We start from the raw sequence: 23,342 nt of genomic DNA on the forward strand, positions 1-23,342 counted from the left end.
CCTCTCCGCTACTCTTCCCAGCCTGCATTTAAGAGGACAAACCTCATCCCTGTGGACCCAGGTTCCTGGTCTCTGGGTCTATGAGCACACCCATTCCCCAGTGTAGGCTTGCCTCTGCCAGGGCCATCTGCCTAGTCCCCAGGGGTCCTGCTCAAAATATTGTCTCCTCTAAAAATCCTTCCTTAGGCTCTCCAGCAGCCCTGCATTCCCAGCCTTGGGTCCTACCCTTCCCGGGGACCAGCACCTGTCTCCTTGCATGATGATGTCTCATCACCTGGGCAATGAGCCCCACGAGGTGGCCCCCCGGCTCGGTGACTAATGCATGCTGGGCCCCCCAGTGGTGCCTGCTAGGGCTCCTTCAATGGACCATCCCTAAGGAGAGGATTCTTTCTTTTTCTGGCCACAGAGCCAACTAGAAAGAGAGAGCAGAGCACACGGGGGTAGGGGACAACTGTGGTGCAATGAGAAGAACATGGACGGGGGGTGGGGGCTAGGCCAACCCATCTTTGATTCCTGCTCTGTCACCAGTGCGACCTTGGATGGGCCACTTCACCTCAATATCTTGGTTTCTTCATCAGGTGACGGGAGAAACAGCCTTGCCTCCCCGGGCTGTTGTAAGGGTTAGAACTTGGGTCAAGCGCCTGTAGCATATGGCAGGTGCCCAAGGGTCGCTGCTATCATTATAGGAGATATATTAAATTTGAGAAGGATGCCTGGTGTCCACCACTGGTGAAGGATAAATAAAATGTGGTGTATGCCTATAATGGAATATTGCTTGTCATTAAAAAGGAATGAAACGGATACACGCTTCAGCCACGAGGACGTTATGCTGGGTGGAAGAGCCAGTCACAGGAGACAGCACGACTCCATTGTGAAATGTCCAGAACAGGCAAATCTGCAGAGGCAGAAAGTGGACTGGGGGTTAGGGTTAGGGCTGGGGGAGGAGAAGAGACTGCCGATGGCTGAAGGGGTTCTTCTCAGGGAGACGACAGTTTTCTAAAGCTGGTAGGAGTGATACAGTTCTGAATATCCCGGAAGCCATTGAATTGTACACTAAGTAGGTGATTTATATCGTAGCTGTATTATATCACAAGCTGTTATTAAAAAAAAAAAAAAGGTGTCTGGATTCCCAGGAAGTGCAGAGAACACTTCTATCCAGAGAGAGTCAGAGATGATGTCTGGGGAAAATGAGTAAGCTAGAGAAGGAGCCCAAGGGCACAGCCTCAAATTTCTGTTGCGGGAGCCACCTTCCTGCACCTGCTTCCTCAAATGAGACCAACCGCCCTTTCAAATGAAGAAAGGAGCAAAGTGGTTTTGCAAGTTTTGGTTTGGCTCCGCAACGGCTCCGAGAGCAACCTCTCTCTCTGGCTCCCAGCTTCAGGGTTGAGGGGCTGTTGTAAATCTGCCCCCCACCTCGGCCGTGGCGCCGAGCCTGGGGCAGAGGGCTCTTCTGTTAGGAGAACACCTGCCACGTAAAGAGCAGGGGAAGGCACGGACTGGGAAGTTGGGGTGACAGTCTTCCTTCTCCAGCCCTATTTTACAAACAAGGAAGGTCAGGCTCCAAGTGGGCCATCATGTCCAAGGTCATCCAAATGAGCACGTTGTGGAGTAGGTAATTAAATCTGGGGGAGCCTGGTGGTGGGTATTATGGAGGGCACATACTGCATGGAGCACTGGGTGTGGTACATAGACAATGAACTTCGGAACTCTGAAAAAAAAAACTAAAAAAAATCTGGATCTGGGGCGCCTGGGTGGCTCAGTGGGTTAAGCCGCTGCCTTCGGCTCAGGTCATGATCTCAGAGTCCTGGGATCAAGCCCTGCATCGGGCTCTCTGCTCAACCTGCTTCCTCCTCTCTCTCTGCCTGCCTCTCTGACTACTTGTGCTCTCTATCAAATAAATAAATAAAATCTTGAAAAAAAAATCTGGATCTGACTCATAGGTCCTGTTCATTTTAGACTTTGCCGTTTCTTTACATTCGTTCTTGCGTAGGAAACGTATAGTGGTTGTGAAACAGATCAGAATATACAGTGCTTGAGAAAGAGGTATTGTTAATGGCATTGCTCAGAAATGGCCACGGTGAACACGTTGGCCTGTTTCCGACTGTGTACGCACAGTCATGGAAATAAGCTCTTCTTTATGTCATCAGATAGTTGACCAAAACGCCATTGTGCACGGCTGCTTAGAACCCCATCTTCTGGCTTGTTCCCCCTCAGTTATCCCCCAACCGCCCAACCCTGGGGTGTGTCCTTGAACACATCTTGGAATGTTACGCCCCACTCTGTCCCCCTCTGCTGCCTGAGCTGGGGGTCCCAGATGACAGTGAGCCATGAAAGCAGCCTAGGCCAGTGGGTGGGGAGGGGAGGTAGAATAGAACTCGGGGCCAGATATCGACAGAGCCACCTTGAGAGTTTCTAAGGATTGACGTGGCATCCATGAATCATCGTCCATTAACCTGGTTCCAACTGTTCTTTAGCTAGAGGCGTTGCTGCCCTCTTCTCTGACCCCAGATTGTTCCTGGATCTCTTTTTCCTGCCAGCCCAGGGGAAGATGATTCCCAAATGTGTTGGGTGTGACTCCAGGAGATAGAGTCTTTCCTCTAACATATTTGGGAGGACCCTTCCCCTTGGGTTTCAAGGCACACACTCCAGTCCTTGTTTGACAATGAGGAATCCTGAGGTGGGATGCGTCTGATGACTCCCGGACACGCTGCAGTCTGAGTCACAGAGGCCACCATGAGTCACCATAGGGCGGGCTGTGGACAGGTGGTTAAACCCAGGACCACAACTTGTGGTTGCACCAGCCACTCCCCACAGGTTTTAATTTTTTTTTTTTCTAACATATGCCCATGGGTCCCTCAGCATTCTGTTTCCTGGGCCCAGTGTTCCCTCCCAGGTCCCAGGTGGACTCGTGTACTGGGGGCATGGGAAGGGCTCTGGGCCACTCAGGCACTGGCCAGCTGTGGAACCTCGAGGACCCCATGCCCTGCAGCCCCTCAGTTCTTCCCCTGTAGTGGAGATGGGGAACACTGGGGAGCTTGTGGGAGGACTGGAGGGAATATGGGGAAAAATGAAAGGCAGAGGCTTGGCCCAAGACAAGTCCAAGAGCCTCCAGCTCTTCTCCACACGAGCTCTGGGACTTCCGTTCATGACGCCTCAGTTTCTTCATCTGTAAAATGGGGTAGCAACAGGACTACATCATGGAGTTGTAAGGATTATGTGGGTTAATGAAAGCAGCAGGCTGTTGTCTGGCTTCTGGTGCCGCTAGTAACCTCTGTGAGTTCGGGTGGGGGGTGGCGGGGGAGGGGCGGGGGGAAGGGCAGAGTGAGGAGTGGCCCTGGTTCACTCCTGCTGGGGTCAACGTGTCATTGTCTTGGTTCAGGACAGAAAACGTCGTGCAAGCATTTGCCTGGGCTTGTTTCTGCCTAAAACAATACAGATTCCCTTGTATTGTGTAGAATGAGAAACTTCAGAGACAAAAAATGGACTAATTACCCAAAATCTTAAGCCAAAGTCAATGAGAAATATCAATCTTTATGTTTAGTTTTTGCTCTACCCTTTGTTTCTCCAGCAGTCAGTGCAGAAATGTCAACTACCAGGGGCAGGGCAGTGTATTCCTGCCAGAGCCCAGGGATGGCTGGGGCCAGGGGAGAGCATGGGCAGACAGACCGCCAGACGGACAGCCGTGCGCTGCCTTCCTACCTCCTCAGGCTGGGCGCCCCTGAACCAGGCACAGACTTGCCTTTGCCTGTTCCCTCTCCTGAACCGGGGTTCCAGTGCCGACCCCAGAGACTGGGGAGGACCAGTGAGGCTCCACATGAAAAGTCCTTGGCCTTGGCACACAGTAGGTCTTCATTAAGAGCTGCTATTACTTCTTCTTATAAATGAAGAGTCATAGTAAAAGCTAAGTGCACTATATGTTTATTTATTTATTTACTTATTTGAGAGGGAGAGAGTGCGGTGGGAGGAGGGGCAGAGACAGAGGCAGCAAGAGAACCTTAAGCAGGCTGCATGCCCAGCACAGAGCCCGATGCTGGGCCCGATCTCAGGACTCTGAGATCATGACGTGAGCTGAAATCAAGAGTGGGACCCTTAACTGACTGAGCCACCCGGGTGCCCCCAAATGCACTATTTGAAACAAAAATGGTTTAATTCTCCTTGTTTGGAACATGCCCCACCCAGCCATAGTTAACGTCCATGGTTGGCTGCCAGTCCATCAGCCCTCAGCAATGCCTGCCTTACTCTCCAGCCCTTGACCTAGGACGGGCCTCCGTGGTACCAGGAGCCTGGCCCCTAGAGCTCATAGCTGTAGTCCATATGCAGCTAACATATGGATTAAAAAGAAAATTAGCATGTGTCTTCCATTGTCTGGGAACTCCATTGGGCAGGTAGTGTATCTTGTACTACCCGCTATATCTCAGGGGGTTTGCCACCTATATTCCATAGGATGGGGACTCCAGAAATATCGGATAGATATGAGAGAGTGAGCGGGAGATACAGGGAGAGACAGAGACAGAGACAGACAGATAGACACACACCCCCAGAGGGAGAGTCAGAAGAGAGGAAGGATGACAGAAGGAGCCCCGAGACTTTGAGACTCTGTCCCCACTCACAGGGACTTGTTTGTAGAAACTGTGGGGTAACTTGGACCAGGAGGTTTTGGAGAAGTGTGGGGTATTTCTGGGGCCGCCCTATGAATGGGGAGGGAAGGAGAGGCAGACACTGGAGTCAAATGCTGTCCTCTTACGGCTGGCCAAAAGAGGAAGGCCCATCTCGGAGGAGAGCCCGAGGCCCCCAGCTCCCCTTCCCTGGGGGTGCTCTCCATCATTTCCAGGAGCTAACTGACAGGAGCTGCTGCTGGGATAGTGGGTGTGTGGTGAGCTTTGTGCTGAGACCAGCAAACCCGAAAGCCCATTACCCCAGGACCCATGGCCTGCCCTCCTCTCCCATCCATGTCCTCCTGCTGGGTGAGCGCTCTGGACACAGACCTCACAGGCACCCCACCTCCCACCCTAGGCCATTCCCACCCAATGAACCTCCGATCACAATCACCAGCTCTGTCTTTGTTCTGAGCTCTCCACTGGGGAGAGCAAAGCTACTGTTTGGGGTTCCGGGAGCTCCTGACCTGGCTCCTCTTGGTGGGCTGTGAAATGTCTGTCCCACGCAGTGATGTGTACATGAAAGAGGCTGAGAAATCTCTCCTCGTGGATGGCGGAAGACTTAAAATTCCTTTACAAGCCACCATCATTTGCTACTACATGAAATTTGGACCATCACATCACCTTTCCAGGCCTTGCTTTCTCTCTTCCTAAAATGCAGATACGGTCCAGGATTGCCGTTTGTTGAGGACCTAGTGGTTGCCAGGCCCTTCCTGGATTCTTGCATGAGCATCTTCTCGGTTAGGTGCCCCCCAAAGCCCATGAGGCTGTCATCCTTAACTTAGCTCCTAGAGGGGCAAACGGAGAGTGTGGGTTGAGGAGCCTTCTGAGGGGGGTCAGGGTCTTTTCAATTCCAGGGAACTTGTTCCCAAGCTTTCCATCTCATCACTTATCCTTCACCACCTGCCATGCACATTGGGGAACGAGTGGGGGTGCTTCGTGTGAGTCGTGTGCTGACATGGGGGACCGGGGTACAGAGGGGAAGAGTGCCGGCCCTCCACTCAAATCCTGGTTTTGATGCTTCCCTGACAATTACCCATTCGGAGCCTCAGTCCTTCTGTCTGTCATTTACAGATAACAGTGTGCCCACCTTGTAGGATCGTAGGATCGTTGATGAGAGTAAATGACAGGGAGCACATAGGGCACAGAGGCCGTGGAAAGAGCTTCCTGACTTCACTGGTGACATTGTTACTGTTACTAAAATTCCTGCCTGTGATCCCATTTTGGGGAGATGTGCCTGGCTCAGCCTGTGGCAATCTTAAACAAGAATGGCTTTCCGTTGCTCATTCACTTCTCCGGCAAACATGGATAGAGCCCACAGTGCATGTCCAGGACTGTGCAGGCTCCCTAGATAGGCAGGTGGGCATGCCTTTGTTTGCTAGGGAGACAGAGCAAGACGAGAGCTGCTGGGAGATGGGATGGGGCTGGGATAGAAAGAGATGAGCCTTGACTAGGCTCCCTTCTAACTCTCCCTGGGAGAATCGGGGCAGGCTTCATAGAGGAGGCAGTCCTTGGTTGAAAGGTAGGCAAAGAGGAGGGGTGGAACAGTGGTTAGGGAGGAAAGGATGAGAAATTCCAAAGAAAGAGCCAAGGATTCTTGGATGAGAAAGCATGACGCCACAGAGATCATGCGTGAGAGGGAAACAGGAGGATTTTAGATAGCTCACTTTGGTAGCCTCTGGACAAAATATTAGGGGCAGGGAAAGGTGGTAAGGCCTGGGGCAAGGAAAGTAATTTGGAGCCATTGAAATGATCCAGGTGAAAGATGGTGGGCAGTGGATTGGGAAAGCCCCAGAGGAGGGGTGCTGGGAGTTGATGAGATGCTGAAGAAAGAGATGGCCCCAGTGTCCTGGCGTGGGGATCTGGGTGCAAGGAGGTGGCTTCTCTTGGGAAACGGACCACAGGAGAGTAGTGTGTGTGTGTGTGTGTGTGTGTGTGTGTGTGTGTGTGTGTGTAGGGGTGAATTCAGTCTGGCATGTGTTGAATTCGCAATGCTTGTGAGACATTCATTGGGAACTAATTAAGGAGCCATATATGTGAGTCTGTGGTGGTGGCCAGACCTGGCGAGGAGCAGTGCTGTGGTTAGAGCAGTTGGTCCATATTTGGTAGCTGGAGATGGCGCCATAGATGAGAAGAGAAGAGAAGGCGCCAGGAAACCAGGTGATTGCTAATGTTTAACTTTCTAGAAGAGGAAGAGGAGACCACCAGCAGAAACTGGGAAGGAATGTTGCTAAGGCAGTTTCTGAGAAGGAGGATGAGAAGAGGTGTCATGTATGACAGAGGTCAAGTAGGATAAGAGCTGAAGAAGGTCTGAGAGCTTGGCAGTTGGGTGGTCAGTGGGGACCATGGCAAGAGTAGTTTCTGTGGAGCAATGGGCAGGCAGAAACCAGATTACTGTGGTGTAGAGGTGTAGGAGGGGGCTGAAGAACCAGCCACCAAGTCTACACCGCTTGTCGGAGGAGCATGGCTTTGGTGCAAAGCAGAGAAGCCCCTCATGATTTGACTTCACCTAGGAAACACCAAATCATTCATATCCTGGTTCCAATTCCAGCAGTACCAGGGCACGGTTTGGTCTCTAGAAAGGCCTCCTACTCCTCTTCTGCCTCTCCTATCTTGTCTATTAGCACTTCTGAGCCCAGTTGAAGCAACACCTCTTCCAGGAAGCCCTCTCTGATTGCCTGCCGGTAGCACTGAGAATTTGTATCTTTCAGTGTGTATAAGTTCTGTCCTTCTAAGTGTCCACTCAATACAATGCCATGTTTTACTGGTGAATAGATTCATTCTGTTTGTCTAGCAGTCTTAGCTACATTAAGCTAGAGACTATCTCTGAGTATTTGGTGAATGAACCAATAAATACATGAATGTCCCAGAACACAGAGGCTGGGTCAGTGTTGTGCCCATGGCAGGTGGAGCTCAGAACATTAATGGGTTTATGCTCGGAACGAAACTCAGCAGGAGTTTCTCCAGGTGTAGAGTTTAAGTTGATTAATTAATGCAACATATAATTGGAAAACTTATGTGATCTGGGTAGAGTTGTAGGCAGTATATGAGAAAGACAACGTCCCTGTTCTCATGGAACTTACTTCTTCCTGAGGGAGACAGACCATAAACAAGAAACCAATACATAAGCAAGATCATGTGATTTTGGCAAATGCTCACATGGAAATACATGGAACAATATGGAGCAAAGTAACTTGATGTGAGAGTGGGATGGGGGGGTTTCTTTCTTTTTAAAAGATTTTATTTATTTATTTGACAGAGAGAGAGTGAGAGATCACAAGCAGACAGGTGGGGGGGTGGGGGTGGGCAGCATGCTCCCTGCCAAGCAGAGAGCCTGATGTGGGGCTCCATCCCAGGACGCTGAGATCATGACCTGAGCTGAAGGCAGAGAGGCTTAACCCTCTGAGCCACCCAGGCACTCTTTTTTTTTTTTTTTTTAAGATTTTATTTATTTAGTTGACCGGGGGTGGTTTCTTTAGAAAGAGTTCTCAAGAAGGCTTTTCTGAGGAGGTGACCTTTGAGCTGAGACAGAAGGAGCCATTATGAAGGCGCCCAGCCTGGCCCAGGGAGCGGAATTCAGCATGAGAAGATCACTCCCATTACTGAGGTCGGGCAAATCGGCAAGAGCCAGACGAGCACTTATAGGCAGCGGGCACGAGTTTGGGTTAGTTGTTAGTGTAGAAGGAAGACACTGAACGGGGAGCATGGGGACGACGGGCTCTGACGTATGTCATCAAACACAGCAGCCCGGGCTAGGGAGGCAGCAGCAGACATGGTGAGAAGTCGGTGGACTGGGGAGATACTGAAGGGTGGCGAGTGGGGTTGGGAGGCCACAGACTGCAAAGACTTAATGTTGCCCACCTCATGGTGAGTACTCAATGTCTGGGAGAGGAGGTGCCTGGAGGGGATGGAAGGTCGTCTCTCAGTGGGAGCAGGGAGAGCAGTGAATCTGGGAAAGGGGACATCTGAGTCCAATAGGGGGCACTCTCCATGGCAGAGATGTGGAGACTAGACTGGGTCATCACCAAGGACCCCTCCAGCTCTAGCAGTCTTGGTCAGTGTCCATCGCTGGTGTGTCCACACATGGAAGGGTCAGAGGGGCTGCTGTGAGGCTGATTTCACAGAGCAATGGCCCGGGTCCCTATCTCCCAGCTTCTCAGCCCTGGGACGATGTTAGGTCTTTCGCCACCGCTTATCTTATCTGCCCCAAAGGGATGTTGGCCAAGCCCAGTTATCAGGTGGTTGGTCGCCCAGAGGTCTAACTCCCGGAGGACATCACTGCTGTAGGGGCAGAGCTTGGAACTAGAAGGGACTTTCCAGCTTGTTATGGTCTAAGGGGGAGAACGTGGGGGGACCTCTGGCCTGGACTGAACCTCTCTTTCTCTTTTCCATATTTCTTGAACTGCTGACCCCGGATTCTTTTCCAGGAAATTCTCAAGCCCATTCCTTTGGGACACTCCCCCGTGCCAACTCCCTACCACCAATTGCACTAAGTATAAATTTCCTCCTGTGAAGGAACAGGTCTTGCCGCTCCACAACATCTTATTACTCTTCTATGCTGTATGACAAACTGACACAAATTTAGCAACATTTGTAGCTTGTGAGGCAGGGAGAGAATGTGTGTGTCAGAAGGCCCTAAGTGGGTTCAGGTCAACCTAAATTATGTCCTTGGCACCAGATGTAGACATTGGTCTCTTGAGAGTTTGATTAATGTGGGTCAGTCCCAGGGACCTGGATCACTTCTAGACCTGTTCACAGGAGCAGCTGTCATTGACTGAGCAGTGACGGCATGCCAGGTCCTGGGCTAACATCTGTCTCAGCCAGGGTTCTGGGGCACGCAGATGAACCTCTCCCCACTGGATATAGAGCAGAAAAATGAATTTATTGAAAGGAAATGAGGTAGTTCAATAAAATTGCAGGAAGAGAACCAGGGGCCAAAACCAGGCCTTAGGAGGGGTGTGGGGAGGCCCTGGCTGCCACTGCTGTTGTGATTCAGACCCTGTGGCTGTCAGCGTAGGGCCTGGACCCTGGATCCCTGCTCTGGCATCGTGGACACTGCCACCCCAGGAACTGGGTCTATACCACTGGCTCAGCCAGGAGAGGTCTTCTTGGCCTCTACTTCTCCATCACGAGCTCTGGAGGACAAGTCTTGACTGGATGCTCCCATTCGATGGAGCCCCAGTCATATGCCTGAACTGCAAGGGAGGCTAGGAATCTATTTGGCACTTTCTTTTCAAGAATGAGAGGCCTGCCCTCTACCAAGATTCCCAGAAGTAGAATTCTAGAAACCAGAAAGCGGAGAGGGGGCTGGTCGGCCCACAGCAAGTCCGCCACAAACACACTCATTTGTTCCTTCTGATGACCCAGGGAGGTAGGGATAGTTGTCCCCACTTTATAAACAATGATAATGAGGTACAGAGAGGTTAAGGAACCTGCCTAGGGTCACACAGCTATGAAGTGGTAGACACTAGGTTCCAGCTTGGACTCTCTGACTGCCGAACCCACACACTCAGCCACCACTCTCACCCCCCAGTGGATGTTGATGAAATGGAATTTCTAGGGCTGCTAACCTGGATTGTGGGGCCTAAAGGAGAGACTTCCCTCCGGGTTGGGGTGCCTGAGAGCAGCTGGCCTCCAAGAATTAGCCCTATCCTGTCTGAGCGCAGTAGCTTTGTCCAACAGACGAATGGCCCTTCGGGGGGCCTGGGGCTGGGGGTGAGCGAAAGCAGCTTTCAAAGCTTCCTGTCTCTTTTGTTTTTGAGTCATGTCCTTGATTCCTGCATTCTGTCTCCTTAAGCCAGCAGGCGTGGGGGAAAGGGTCTCTCCATTCTTTGGCTCAAGATGGGATGTACTTGGGGTGCGTGGGAGGCTCAGTTGGTTGAACAACAGACAGGTTCTTGATTTCTGCTCCAGTTGTGATCTCCGGGTCATGGGATCGAGTCATGTGTCAGGCTCCGCGCTCCGCAGGAATCTGTTTCTATCCCTCTTTGCCTCTCCCTCTGCCCCTCCCTCCACTCACGCTCTCTCTTTCTCTCTCTCTGTCTCTCTCAAATAAATAAATAAATCTTTAAAAAAAAAAAGATGGGATGTACTCCATTTTCCCCACCCCCTTCCAATGAGTACTCTGTTAACTTTAGTTGAGTGAGAATGGACACTGTCCTGTGCTGATGCCAAGGTCATTTCATCACCACACCTTTCCTCACACCCGGAACGCCCTGTTACCCTCCCTTCTGTTCACCGCCTATCCATTCAGAGGAGAGCCAGCTCCTTGGTCTCATGGAGACTTCTGTTTTTACAAATGGAAAAGCAATACGCAACTTTGTAAAAAGTGTTCTTACTTATAGGTGCTTTTATTTCCAAAGAACGGTCTCCAAAGAGTGAAAATGAGCAAGTGATAGGTATGCCTTTAATCTTAATAGATTTATTTCCCAAATGCCTGTGGCAGTCCGCGGTCCCATTAGTGAAGCAGAGGGGCTGTGTCTTCTGGAAAAGCTCCCTGGGAGATTCTGAAGTGCGCCCCAGGACAAGAACCACCGGTTCCAGGCAGGCCTGGAACGGCCCTCAGGCTCCCGAAAGGGGTGTCAGGAGAGAATCTGGAAGCAGATGAGTGGGCTCTCCAGGGAAGTGAGGAAACACTTCTTATCAGCCCTCTCATTTCCTTCAGGCTGGGGAAACCCTCCTTTCTCTGGGGAACTTCCTCTGAGACCCCTCTATAAAATGTCAAAGGAGAGGCTGAGCTTTGTGAACCCCACAGGAGCAGGAAGACCTCTGGGCAGGTTAGTGCTTTCCCTCTCGCGACAGAGCTGATTTCAGGGGGGTATGTGTTCACCCTCCGGGGAGGGTTCTGGCCCAGGCCGAGAGCTTCTGGAGGGCTGGCTGGGACTACGTGTGGCTTTCAGGGGTTGGCAGGGGCAAGACTTCTCATCCCTGCCTTTCATACTCCTTTTAAGGCCTCCTCGGCTGTGAAGGCAGAGCGTGGAGGACGTGGGAGTGTGTTTGGCTTTCAGAGCAGTGAGGCGGGGACGCACTAGCCAAGCACCCTTCATTCCTGGGAAGGCCGACAGTCATTGATTCTTGGTTCTCTCTCATTTCACAGACTCTGAGGGGCCCGTTCAGTACAAACCAATAAAGGTAATATTCCCTTCGTTGCATGCGGGCTCACAGGGGAGCCAGCCTCGGCTGCCTGTCATGGTCTGCCTCACTCCATTCAGAAAGGGTCCCAGCATCCTGGAGTTTCAGGGGCTTCTCGTCATACCTTCTCTTTCTCCACCCCACTCCCAAGGGGTGTGTGTGTGTGTGTGTGTGTGTGTGTGTGTGAGAGAGAGAGAGAGACAAGCTGTGTTCTTCATTGCAGAAGAAAGCCGAGATGAAAGTCCCCCTGCTTCTGGCTCTTCTACTGGGGACAGTTTCAACTCTCCATCTGGGTAAGTCTCCTTGTCCTTCAGTCTCGCTCCACTTTGTTCCTTTCTAGAGTAGATGGGGTCACAGCCACAGAACCACCTCCTTCGGTGGCCCTGCCCTACAACAGGATCTTTGCACACCTGGAGGAGCAGAGGCTCTACAGTCAGGAGCCGAAGGGGCTCCTCAGGGCATCTCTGTTGTGACATTTTTGATTGTGATTTTGATTTTTGATTTTGTCCTCTCTGCCCAATACCAATGACGAATATAATAATAGCTTCCTTCTACCTTGAGCTCACTGAGTGTGTCATGCTAAAGCATTTTCTATGCATTATCTCCTTTAAACATCACAGCATCCCCATGAGGTACGTAATATTGTGTACCCATACTGCAAACGGAAAAATAAAGCTAATAGGGGATGGAACCAGTACCCAAACCTACAGCTGTCTGAATCTGAGTCCTTGCTCTTAACACCATGACCTCTTATGGGAGAATGGGGAGGGGGAGGCTCCTCCTGTTGGCTGTGTTCCAGGCTTTGCCGCCCCCAGGGTCAAGGCAGATGCTGTCCGTGGTGCTGGGGAAGAACAGGGGTAGGTGTGAAGAAGGGACACTTGGTCTTTCTCTCTGCCAGGGACTCAGACGTCTAACTCTGAGAGCTTCTTAGGGGATGAAGCCGTGCCTCAGGATGGGGAGATGCCAGAAAACGAGGCAAAGGAGGCCCCTCCAGGGGAGCTGACGCTGCTCAGGGAAGACGAGGAGGAGTACTCTGGAAGTGAAGATACCCCTGAGGAGGACGGGTCTGTAGAGTCTGCCCCAGCCCTGGACGCAGAGGATGAGGAATTTCAGTGCCCTAAAGAAGAGGACACGGTGAAACTGGAGGACAGCCCTGGGTGCAAGAACTGTCCCCGATTCCTCCTGGTGAGGAGGGTGAGGAGATTTTATTCAGCTCAGGTGAGTGGTCTGGGGCTGAAGCCAAGGCCTGTGGAGGGGTGGGGACAGATGCCTCCAGCCTCTGCATCCGTATCTGCCTCACTGAAGAGCCTGGGGGTGTCAGCAGGGCCTTGGGCCTGCCCAGGTGTCAGGGTAAGAGGGGAGCGGCCCGTGGAAACAGATCTCCAGCCTTCAAATGGCCATGGAGGTGGGCATGGGGGTGGAGAGGATGGATTTTGGAGATTTGGAGACCCAGGGTTAAGGTTGCACGAATTCCTTTGAGGGGGTCACTCCATCCTTTCTCCTTTCTCCTGTCCCACAGTTTATTTGCCAGAGATGCTACAGGGGCAACCTCATCTCTATCCACAACATCTACTTCAATCGCCGACTCCAGCGTTCAGTCAGAAGCCTCAACCAGGGCCAAGTCTGGATCGGAGGCAGGATCGTAGGCTGTGTAAGAGGGGTCCGGGCTTTAAGTGGGGAGCACTGCTGACCTCAACCAGTGCTCACCTTGCTGCAGCTCTGTCTGTGCTTCCCCTTTGATCCTCCAAAGAACTGGGGACAGACAGACAGCTGGGGTGAGATACCCAGGAGGCTGCCAGGCACTGGGAGGAACCAAGGATTCAGAGTGAGGAGGTTTGAGGCCAAATTCTGCTTAGCCTCTGTCTGTCTGTCTGTGTGACTTGGGTGAGACAGTCAGTCTGGTTCTGCATCTCTGGAATGGGTTTGGGCCAGAAGGATGAGTGCATCACTGCTATGCATAGAATGTGATGGTGATGATCACTGTGGGTCAGCATTGCAGCTGACCATGACAGTGTCCATCAGGGCCCAGCAGTCGAGGGAAAATGCAGGCTTGGACAGTTCCAGGTCTGCCTATCTGCTCTTCCTTCGTGTGCCCCTCCGCCCACGTCTTCTGCTCTTGCCTCCTCCAGGGTTTCTGGAAACGCTTTTGCTGGATTGATGGCAGTCGCTGGGACTTTGGATACTGGGCTGCTGGCCAGCCCCAGGCCAGGGGTGGCAGATGTGTGGCCCTGTGTACCCGAGGTGAAGTGGGAGTAGGGATGAAGGATGGGGAGGCGGGGGTCGATGGGGGGTTTGGGGGGGGGGGCGCAGTGGTGGGATGGGAGGGGCTCAGAGAAGCGGCGCTGGGAGGGGCCTGTGCCTGGGGCGGGGGTCTGCTGAGTCTTCGGACTCCCTCTCTAAGGAGGCAGGAGTGGGGCGGGGTGGTAGGGGGGAGGCCCTCTTGGGGCAGAGTCAGGGGGAACCAGAGGCTGAAAGCCCCTTCCGGTTCTGCCTTCACAGGAGGTCACTGGCGTCGCACTCATTGCCGCAGGCACCTCCCCTTCATCTGTTCCTACTGAGGGAGACCCAGCCAGGAGTCCGGAGCCACCCACTCCCGGGAAGCTGCCTCCCCTCCCCTGCCTGCTGCCCCTGCGTCCAGTCCCCAGCAATAAAACTGCTTTCCTGAAACTGACTTCTTTTTCCTCCGGTCACTGATTCTCTCTGCTTAGCTCCACCCACGAACTTTCTGCCCTGCAATGACTGCCCTCCCCACTCCATTGTCTCTCATAGCAAGGCGGCTGGAGCATGGGGTGGGGTCCGCAGGGTCTTCCTGAAGATGGAAGAAAGGGCTCAGGGAGCTCTTCACACGACTTCTAATTACTGGCAGGTGCACAGCAGGTGCTGTCGGGACCCCACCTGTCTTCTTCGTTCCAGCTGGACTCACTCTCCCAGTCCTGTGCTGGCATCTCCAATGCAGGGACCTTTCCTCCTCCCCACAGAGTGCGGTTGCCTTAATGGGCCAGGGAATTAACATGTCCCCGGGAACAGTCCACAACAGGCAGGAGTGGAAGTACGAGTGTCCCAGTCTCTTGCCCTTCAAATGGACTAATTCTAAGGCAGGTATTGGGTACTGTTTCCTAGGGTTTCCCAGGGGGATCAACTGCCAGTTACCCGAGGAGGCAGCTGGCTTTGTAACGCACATGTTATTGGCTGTCTCCTGTGGTCCATCTGAATTGTCCTCTTCCTTACAAGTGTCCTTGTGCCTCCCAAATAAGCCACTTGCACTCAAATCCTTGTCTCAGGACCTGTTTCTGGGGAAACCCAATATAAGACAGCATGCTGTAGGTCCAACTCTCTATAAGACCTGGGAAGACCCAGCTTCCAGCCATTCGGGAACACACAGTTGTTTATAATAGAAGCACAACAACATCTACTAATTGTTACTGCTTATTGCACACCCATGAAGTACCCCCTGCTGACATTGTGTGATCGATAATTATTACCCCACTGCACAAAACCAGACTCAGAGAAGTTACGGGCCTATGCAAAGACAGACCCAAGGCAGAACCTCTAAATGAGGCCAGTGTTGTGACTCAGCCCTCTGTTACGGTTGAATGTTCTTTCAACCATTAGGATCCTGTGGCTGGTAGCACTGATTGCTTCCAGAACACAGTCGCCTAGGGTTGGAGCACCATGGAGAGGCAGGACACACTCCCTTACCCTTGAGTTCATCTTGGGGCATAGGACTCCAACCCAGCTGGACAGGGGGAGTACCAGTTGGAGGCAGGGAAGGAAAGCATTCCAAATCCTTACTCCACCAAGGAGGTTAGCAGAAAATAAGGAGTCAATGCCCTAACGCGACTTTTCCTCCAGGACTCTTCAAATACATAGAATTACAGGTGACTTCAGATTCCCAGAGGCAAATCAGGAACCTGAATTTTTTGAGTGTGGCCCAGACTGGGGAAGCTGCCTGCTCAAGCTTGCACAGTTATTTGAGAAAGACAGAAATCAGACTGCAGCCCATTATAGCTGCTGTTCTGTGACAGTCTGCTGACTTCAAAGATGGTGGAATTCTGGAACACTCTTCTGGGTTCAGCCTGGGGCTGCATGTTGTAGAGGATGCCGCTGAAGTAGACCTTGCACTCCTTGTCCTTATAGACTATATTCTGCTGTGGGAAAGCATGGCTTCCCTTTATTCCAATATGCATAATAAAGAGTAACACTATTTCCCATTGATTAAGCACTTACTAGGTGCCAGGCTTTATGCTAAGTGGAGGTGGACTTTGTCTTGGTCCTCATCCATCTCGTCTGCTGGGGCTGTGTGTTGTGACAGAAGTGGGGCTTCCAGTCCATGGAGATCTCCTGTAGGGGATTCATGCAAGAAAGAGCCGTGAAAGAGGCGTTTGGGTGCCTGGGAACATTCTGGGTCTAGATCTGGGCATGGCTCCAAGAGTGCATTCACTCTGTGAAAATCCCCTGAACAGTCCACCCTCTAGTACATTTTACAGGATGCATGTTATATGTCCACAAGAAAAATTGTAAAAAAGTAAAAAATGAAATAAGAGGACTGGCCTTGCAACCCCAAATGTGGGTTTGTGTGTCATTTTTCATCTCCAACAAGATGCTAACTGAGCTCTGTAGAAGGCAACTTGCATCTTTAGGACGGAGTCCCTGGAGTTCGTTTCAGTATGTAACGCACAGAGCAGGAGTTCAATCAACACACAGTGCTTACTTGTTGATTGGGGTCGCAGTTCTAGTCCTGGCTTCCTGACAAGGGCCGCCTCCCAACGCCATGAGCCAGACACTGTTCTGGGAATTTGGCTCATTAGATGGAGGTCCCGCCACGAGCCTCTGCTCTTGGAGGAGAAAATGGAGCCACAGATGGGCTGACTTTGGACTCAGGATTCCAGGATACATCACACTACGCTGTCCCTCAAGATGGAGAGACCCGCCCTCTGCACAGTGTGGGGCAGGGCTAAATCTCTAGACAAGAGGCAGTGTTTGGATCCTGTGAATAGAAGTGCAAACAGTTGGCCAGAGGATTGGAGTCTCATGTCTGCTGGAGATGTTGGCCCCACCGGCTAGAATGTCTGGGGCTAACACAGTTGGGCCTATCAAAGAAAGCAGGGATGTGGGAATCTGACAGGGTCACACGTCCCGCTTCTTACTAGTTGTGTCAACGCATTTAAACTCTCGTGCAGTAGATATGGAGGTTAGAGATGACAATTCCTAATTTGCACAATGATTATAAAAATTAAGTAAGTAGGATCATGGAGATTAAAGCCTTAATGGAACATAGTGTTTGGTCCATGGTGGATCTTCAACAGTATTATTTTGGATTCAGACAAGCTTCACTAGTCACTGAAGTCAATGGACTATCTTTGCCCAGGGTTTGTGTGTAAAGAAAATAGGGTGAATGTGAAGAGGGAAAAGTTGCAGAGGAGAGAGGTCTGTGAGAGGAGGCAGAGGGAAGGGAGCCGTGGGGAGGCTAAGAGGCTAGAAGGTCTGGGTTTAGGCCTGTCACTGATTTGCTGTGTCTTAAGCACTCTGAGAAGCCATTCTCTCATTATGAAATGGATGTTCCAATGAAAAGACACATGTAAAGCTTATCATGGTGTAAGCTGTCTTTACTGGTCACCCCAAACACTAAGGAAATGATATCCTTGGCTGGGCTCAGGATGGGCAAGAAAAATGGGAGGGGGTCTAGCTCTCCCACTAGGGAGATCTCAAGTTCAAAATCTGGACCAGGTTTTGGGGGCATGAAATTGACCCAGCCTCCAGACCCTGAGTCAGGAAGAGAAGCTGAGAGTCAAGTCTGTTGGGCTGGGGAGATAATGGGCAAGACCGTTACTCTGCAACTGAGCGCAGAAATGAGCTCTCAGATACTTCTCCATTTGTAGGTCCCCTGAGAGCACAGAGGAGGGGAGGACTCAGGCCTTTTCACCTTCTGGGTTACCTATCTGGTATTCTGGGTACTGGTGTGCTGGGCTGGAATCCAAGAATCAAATATGTGCTGTGTTTGGATGGCACAGAGTTGAGACAGACACCCACCCCCAGAAGTCCTCTAGCTCTTGGTGGTGACATCCAGCAAAATCAGGGCTCAGCGCTTGGTGGCCTCTTCTTGGACTGCAATGAATTTGGCCAGAGCTTGATTGATTCAAAGTTTGCTATTTTGTTAATTGTGGATTTTTTGCATGTATTTTGATTTTTAATAAAGATCACATTAAAATAGTGTTTCTCTTGACTAATGAATTCTTTAGTGGGCTCTTCAATTTTGCAACTGAGGCAAGTGCCTTGCTCACATCCCTCTAGTCCCACCCCTGGTGGTGATAGAATGCTGGTGGGAGATGGGGAGCGGGGGTGGGGAGAAGGGTGGCCTGGAGTGTCTCAACGACTCTGCATGAAGTTTTCCATTCTGGCTGCTGCCTCCTGGCCATAAGATTATGCCTTGAGATTGGACAAAATGGCATGTTTTACATGTTCTAGATCAGTGATCTAGAAGCTGATGGGGTGACAGAGGACATTTGGGAATGTATGGAGACACTTCTGATAGTCATGACTCAGGGAGGTGATAGTGCTAAACTCATTCCAATGCACAGGACACCCCCAGCCCCCAACAAAGAACTATTTCACTGCAAGCAGGAAGGTTGAGAACCTTGATCTAGAGCCACATAATAAAAAATGAGCATAAAATTTTAAAGATGCGAAAGAGAGGGAGATTAAAGATGTGGAAGAGAGGGAAAAGGAAGAGGACAGGGAGGGAAAGGAAGAAAATGAAGGAGAGAGAGAGACAGAGAGTCAGACAAAGACTGAGACAGAATCAGAGAGAGACAAGGGTTTCAAACCAAAAAGACTTAGAAATCCCAGTTCTCCTACTTCCTGTGCAAACTTGGCAAGTTGCTTTCCCTCTCTGAATATCATTTCCTCATCTGTGAAGTAAGGATCAGTGTACCTTCTCATGGAATGAGGTGAAGATGAGGATTCAGGGATGTGATGCATATAGAGGACTTGGTCGAGATAAGTGAGTGCTCAGGAGGGCAGAGCCTCCCTTGGCCTCCTATCTCCTCCCCACATGGTCTCCCAGCTCCCTGGGATTCCCCACCTCATTAGCTGGGATACTGACCAGGGGAAGGCTGCTCCTGGGGTTAAGGAGTGTTGTTCAGACTAGGACACTATAGGGGCAGTAATAATGCCTAGACAACAGTCAGCTGGGGGTACTCTTGAGCACACCAGGGTGTCTGGATACCCACATGGGAAGAGAGCCCTGGGACATAGATCTCCGCAGTCCCAAAAGACAGCAGTTCTCAAGGGTGAGAGGACTGAGCAAAACTCTTCTTATCAGCTCCTCTATGCTCCCCCGCAGCAGGGGGCAATCATCCTTGCCTCTTCCAGCTTCCCCAGAAGCCCAGCATAAGAGCCTTGACCCAGCCTCCTCTGGGGCCCAAAAGCCAGAAGCACTGAGAGTGGAGGCCTGAGACTCCCAGAGGTGAGTGCTTGACCCACTTGGAAGCCCGTCCTCAGGACCACCGTGGCCACCATCCTTTTCCCCTTGTTTTCCAGTATGAATGATAGTGGCCCTGACTCAGAGCAGGCCCATTTTTGCAGGGGCAAGGGTCTGAGCTAAGGGCTGTCTGGGGGAGCAGGGATGGGGCTTTCAGGAAAAAGGGACTTTTGCACCTGAGCTGACATCCCACGTCCTTTTTCTAATTCTCCAGTTCAGTGCCTGTTCTCTGGGGAGGAAAGAGTGCTCTAACCAATCTTTGCCCCTTAATCAACTGGTTAAACAAGGATTTTGTCCCGTCTGCCAGGGGCTGTGCAGACACACAAGACACCCACAAGGAGGGAAGGGGAGCTGTGTCCCTATCCCAAGCCTGAGTGGAAATGAAAGGCCCCCTGCTCCTGCCCCTTCTCCTGCTGGGGACAGTTGCTGCTCTCCATCTGGGTAAGCCTCCCCTTCCCATCTCACCAACCTTTCTTTTTTCTCCTCTTTCTTGCAGGTATTTTGCCTCACAGGGCCAGGGCCACAGCTGCCCCCCCTTCGGTTGACCCAGCCCATCTCTGATTAGATTTCTCCTGGACTCGGAACTGTCACCCAAACTTTCTGCCAGGGTTATTTCACAGGAAAACCCCACCACCTGTGAAGATGGAGGGCTTCTCAGAGGTGCCTCCTCCCAGAATACACACCTGAGGTGTCAGCCAGAAGTCAGGATCTCACCCACTTGTGTCTATGACCCAAGTGTTCTCACCTCACCCCATGCTAAGGAGATCCTTCCAGTATTGGTTACAGATGGTGGTTCTAAGAAAGCTTGTGTCGGCCTTCAGAGCTGTCCATGGTCCTGGAAGAAGGGAGACCCCTGAGCTGATTTTAGGTTACCCCTTCTCCCCAGAGAATAATGCTCCCAATCTGGACAGCTGGGAGACACAGGCAGACCTGAGTCAGAATCTGGAATGTTTAGGGGAGCAGGAGGGAGACTCTGCCTTCACCCAGAAGGTGATTAAGTCAGAAGGAGAGGAGACCAAGCCTTCCGGCTATCGGGACACATTTGAGGGTGAGGAGGCCATGGATTCCAACCCAGCTGCCCTAGACAAGGACTTTCAGTGTCCCAAGGAAGTGGACAAAGTTTAAAGTCCAGGCAGTCCTGCGTGCAAGACTTGTTGGTTCCTGTTGGTGCGGAACCTTGAGAAATTTGTAAACGCTCAGGTAAGTGGCAGAGAGGTTACAGTGGAGGACTGGAGGTGAGGAGGAGATCAGATTCAACCTTCTCTTCCCTTTGAGATTAGTGGTTCTTAAAGCCTAGTGTATGTCAGGATCTCCTGGAGGTCTTGTTAAAATACATTTCTGGCTTTGCAAATCTAGGGCAGGGCCTGAGAGTTTGCATGTATAACAATTCCCAGGTAATGATGGTGTTGTTGGTCTGGGGTCTGCACTTTAAGAACCACTGTCTGCACGAGTGGCTTTGGTATTTGATATACCTGTGTTCAGTTCCGGCTCTGCCTGACATTGGCTCCATTGCTGGGCTGGTCAGCTCACCTTTTGGGGCTTCAGAGTCTTTGTTTGCCAAATGGAGATATACAGTACCATCTTGTTAGGGATGTGGTTGAGGATCAAATGAGATAATACATGGAAGTATTTGGAATAGTCCCTGGGTCATTAAAACTCTCAATCAATAGTAGTTTTGATTATTCTGAGTATTACTAGTTTTTGCAAAAAGCTCCTGATCAAGGGACACAAGATGGGATTGAGAAGGGCAAGTAGGTCATTGATTTCTGACCTGCAAAGAGATGAGAAGCTTTCTCCTGGAGACGCAGAGACTTGAGAAAAACCAGCGAATTCTCTACCCTACATTTTCTTCTTTCTGCTGAATGTCTGCAGAAGGTGCTTGTCTCCATACACAACTCCAACTCAGATCATCACGTCCTGTGCATGGCCAGAGGGGTCAATGAAGGCCAGGCCTGGATTGGAGGCATGCTTAAGGGCTGGGTAGGTGAGGCACCAACCTCCCTGGGGACAGGAAGTTCTCTCTGACTGTCTCCAGGGACCCCTGCTGGCGTCTAGCCGCATCTCAGCCCTTGAGGCCAGCCTCGAGCGGCGGGCAGTGTGGCACTGGAGCTGGCTTGGACTGGGTCTGGGGGACCAAAGATTTTGGGCATCTCATCCCAGCTCCACGCTCACGGACTTCATGCCTGTAGCTTGAAATCTGCCCCAGTGGAGGTACGCACACCAAAGAAATGGGCGATTGTAAATCAGGGTTCTTCCTGCTTTCTGTGTTCTCCCCTTCCCCTGGAGATGGCCATTGAACATTTCCTGGTGCATCACTGGAGTCAGGAGATAGGCTCCATGCCCCGCTTAGTCACCTACTAGCTGAATGACTCCCTTGGAGTCTCAGTTTCTTCATCTCTAAAATGGAGCCCCTCTCTCAAGGCAGCTCTCAGATTGTGGATGAATAAATGCCATGAAATGTGCTACTCGAGTGTGGTCCCTGGACAGCAGCATCGGCAAACTGGGTAGCTTATCAGAAGTGCCCAATCTTGGGCCCCTCTCCAGAGCTCCTGAATTGGAATCTGCATTTTAACAAGAATGCCAGGAGATTGTATGCACTGTGAAGATGGAGAATCGTGTTCTGTGTGATGCAGGAGTGCTGGCCGCTCTTGCATCGACATTGCCCGTAAACTCTCAGGCATGGGTCTCTTGCGGATCTGGCTCCCCACTGGGTGGGTGGTGAGAGGGGAAAGGAGCACTCAGTGGGCCCTCTCTGGGGCCCCAGGTCTGTCTCTCTGACCTATGACCTATGCCCTATGACCCAGCCTATCACTTCTTTAGTTCCCGTGCCAGAGATTTCAATGGACTGATGGGAGATGCTGGAATTTTGGATACTGGGTCTCAGGCAGCCTGTGAATGGGAAAGGCAACTATGTAGCCCTATGGACCAGAGGAGAGGGGGGATGGGACCAGGGCAAGGGAAAGCAGTGGCAAGGTACACTCTCACACACTGTCCCTTTGAGTTCTCTGAATATACCTCTCCAAACTCACACCTTCCCCCAGCCGGAGAAGCCACATCCTCTATGAGGAGGGCTGAAATGTAGGGATCCCCTCAAAGCAAAACCAGGTGATGGGGTACCCTGTATGGGACATAGATGGGGACTCTCCAGCCTCACCGACCGCACTAGGCTTGGGGCTGGGGGGCTGTTATCCTTCCTCTGATATGAGGGCCACGAGGAGTGACTGATGCGACAGAGGAGAGGAGGAGATGTGAACGTAAGGTATGGATGAAGGACGAAGGAAAGCTGCGGGAATTAGGGCTGGCTGATGGGTAAGTCGCCAGCTTTGAGCCGCATGGAAGCCAGATGTGAGGGAGCTAGCTCCAAGGCTAAGACCATCTGTGCTGGAGTAAGCCTGCCGCCATCCACATCCGGCTCTGCCTCTTGCAGGCCGAGACCCAGGCAAGTTACTATCTCCACTAAGCCTCACTTTTCCCGTCTGTGAAATGGGGATGACAATAACATCTATCTTTTGGGGTCATTGTGACGATCATGTGCAATAGGCATACTTTAACCAGCTAATTCATGAAGCTCTTAGCACACTACCTCCCTCCTCCCCCGGGAAGAGCTGGGTGCACCTTAGCTAGAAGGGGCACGTGGGAAGCACCCTGATAGTCCTGGTCCCGGCTGGCCAGCCAAGGAGGCAAGGAGGGCCGCTCGCTACACAGGTGATTGCTGACGTCACCATGCTTTCCACTGCTGGCAGCTAACTTCATGTGAAAGGTGTCTGCCCTTCGTCTGCTCCTTCTAAGCCTGAGGTGTGGAGCTCCTGCCTCGGAGCCCCCTCCCTTCAGACCTCCCCTGGCAGTCCCTGGACCCCCTCCAGGCTCTGTCCTCCAGCCTCTCCTGGCTAAAAACCCAGACTTCCCACAGCATTTCCCAACTCCATCTCATTATTGCATGCGCTGGAGGACTGCCAGTGGAGCCTCGGGCTAGGTGGGGAAGCTTAGAGGGAGCAGCCGGGCACCCAGTGGGCTGGTGGGCTCCCCATGAGCCTTCCCTGCCCAGCCTCTTCCACTTCCACTGCTGGAGGACTTCC

General features: G+C 51.7%; 1 protein-coding gene and 1 pseudogene across 1 annotated transcript; both read left to right on the forward strand.

Annotated features, from left to right (window-relative positions):
• The first annotated feature begins 11,315 nt into the window (after positions 1-11,315).
• LOC116860401 (bone marrow proteoglycan-like) lies at positions 11,316-14,412 on the forward strand. The gene is made up of 7 exons (XM_032846457.1): positions 11,316-11,431; positions 11,752-11,786; positions 12,010-12,079; positions 12,685-13,004; positions 13,306-13,437; positions 13,916-14,027; positions 14,286-14,412. Exons 3-7 carry the CDS (start codon positions 12,022-12,024, stop codon positions 14,342-14,344), a joined length of 681 nt encoding a protein of 226 aa, XP_032702348.1. The 5' UTR covers positions 11,316-11,431; positions 11,752-11,786; positions 12,010-12,021; the 3' UTR covers positions 14,345-14,412.
• Positions 14,413-19,646: 5,234 nt separating this feature from the next.
• LOC116860479 lies at positions 19,647-23,023 on the forward strand (annotated as a pseudogene).
• The last annotated feature ends 319 nt before the right edge of the window (positions 23,024-23,342 follow it).

Source organism: Lontra canadensis, unplaced genomic scaffold (assembly GCF_010015895.1).
Source record: "Lontra canadensis isolate GAN:19392208 unplaced genomic scaffold, GSC_riverotter_1.0 scaffold176, whole genome shotgun sequence".
Lineage (NCBI taxonomy): Eukaryota > Metazoa > Chordata > Mammalia > Carnivora > Mustelidae > Lontra > Lontra canadensis.

Coding starts and splice junctions, on each gene's coding strand:
- LOC116860401 (XM_032846457.1), top strand. CDS start 12,022: ATGAAAGTCCCCCTGCTTCTGGCTCTTCTACTGGGGACAGTTTCAACT. Junction 13,438..13,915: donor GAGGCAGGATCGTAGGCTGT/GTAAGAGGGGTC, acceptor TGCCTCCTCCAG/GGTTTCTGGAAACGCTTTTG. Junction 14,028..14,285: donor TGTGGCCCTGTGTACCCGAG/GTGAAGTGGGAG, acceptor CTGCCTTCACAG/GAGGTCACTGGCGTCGCACT.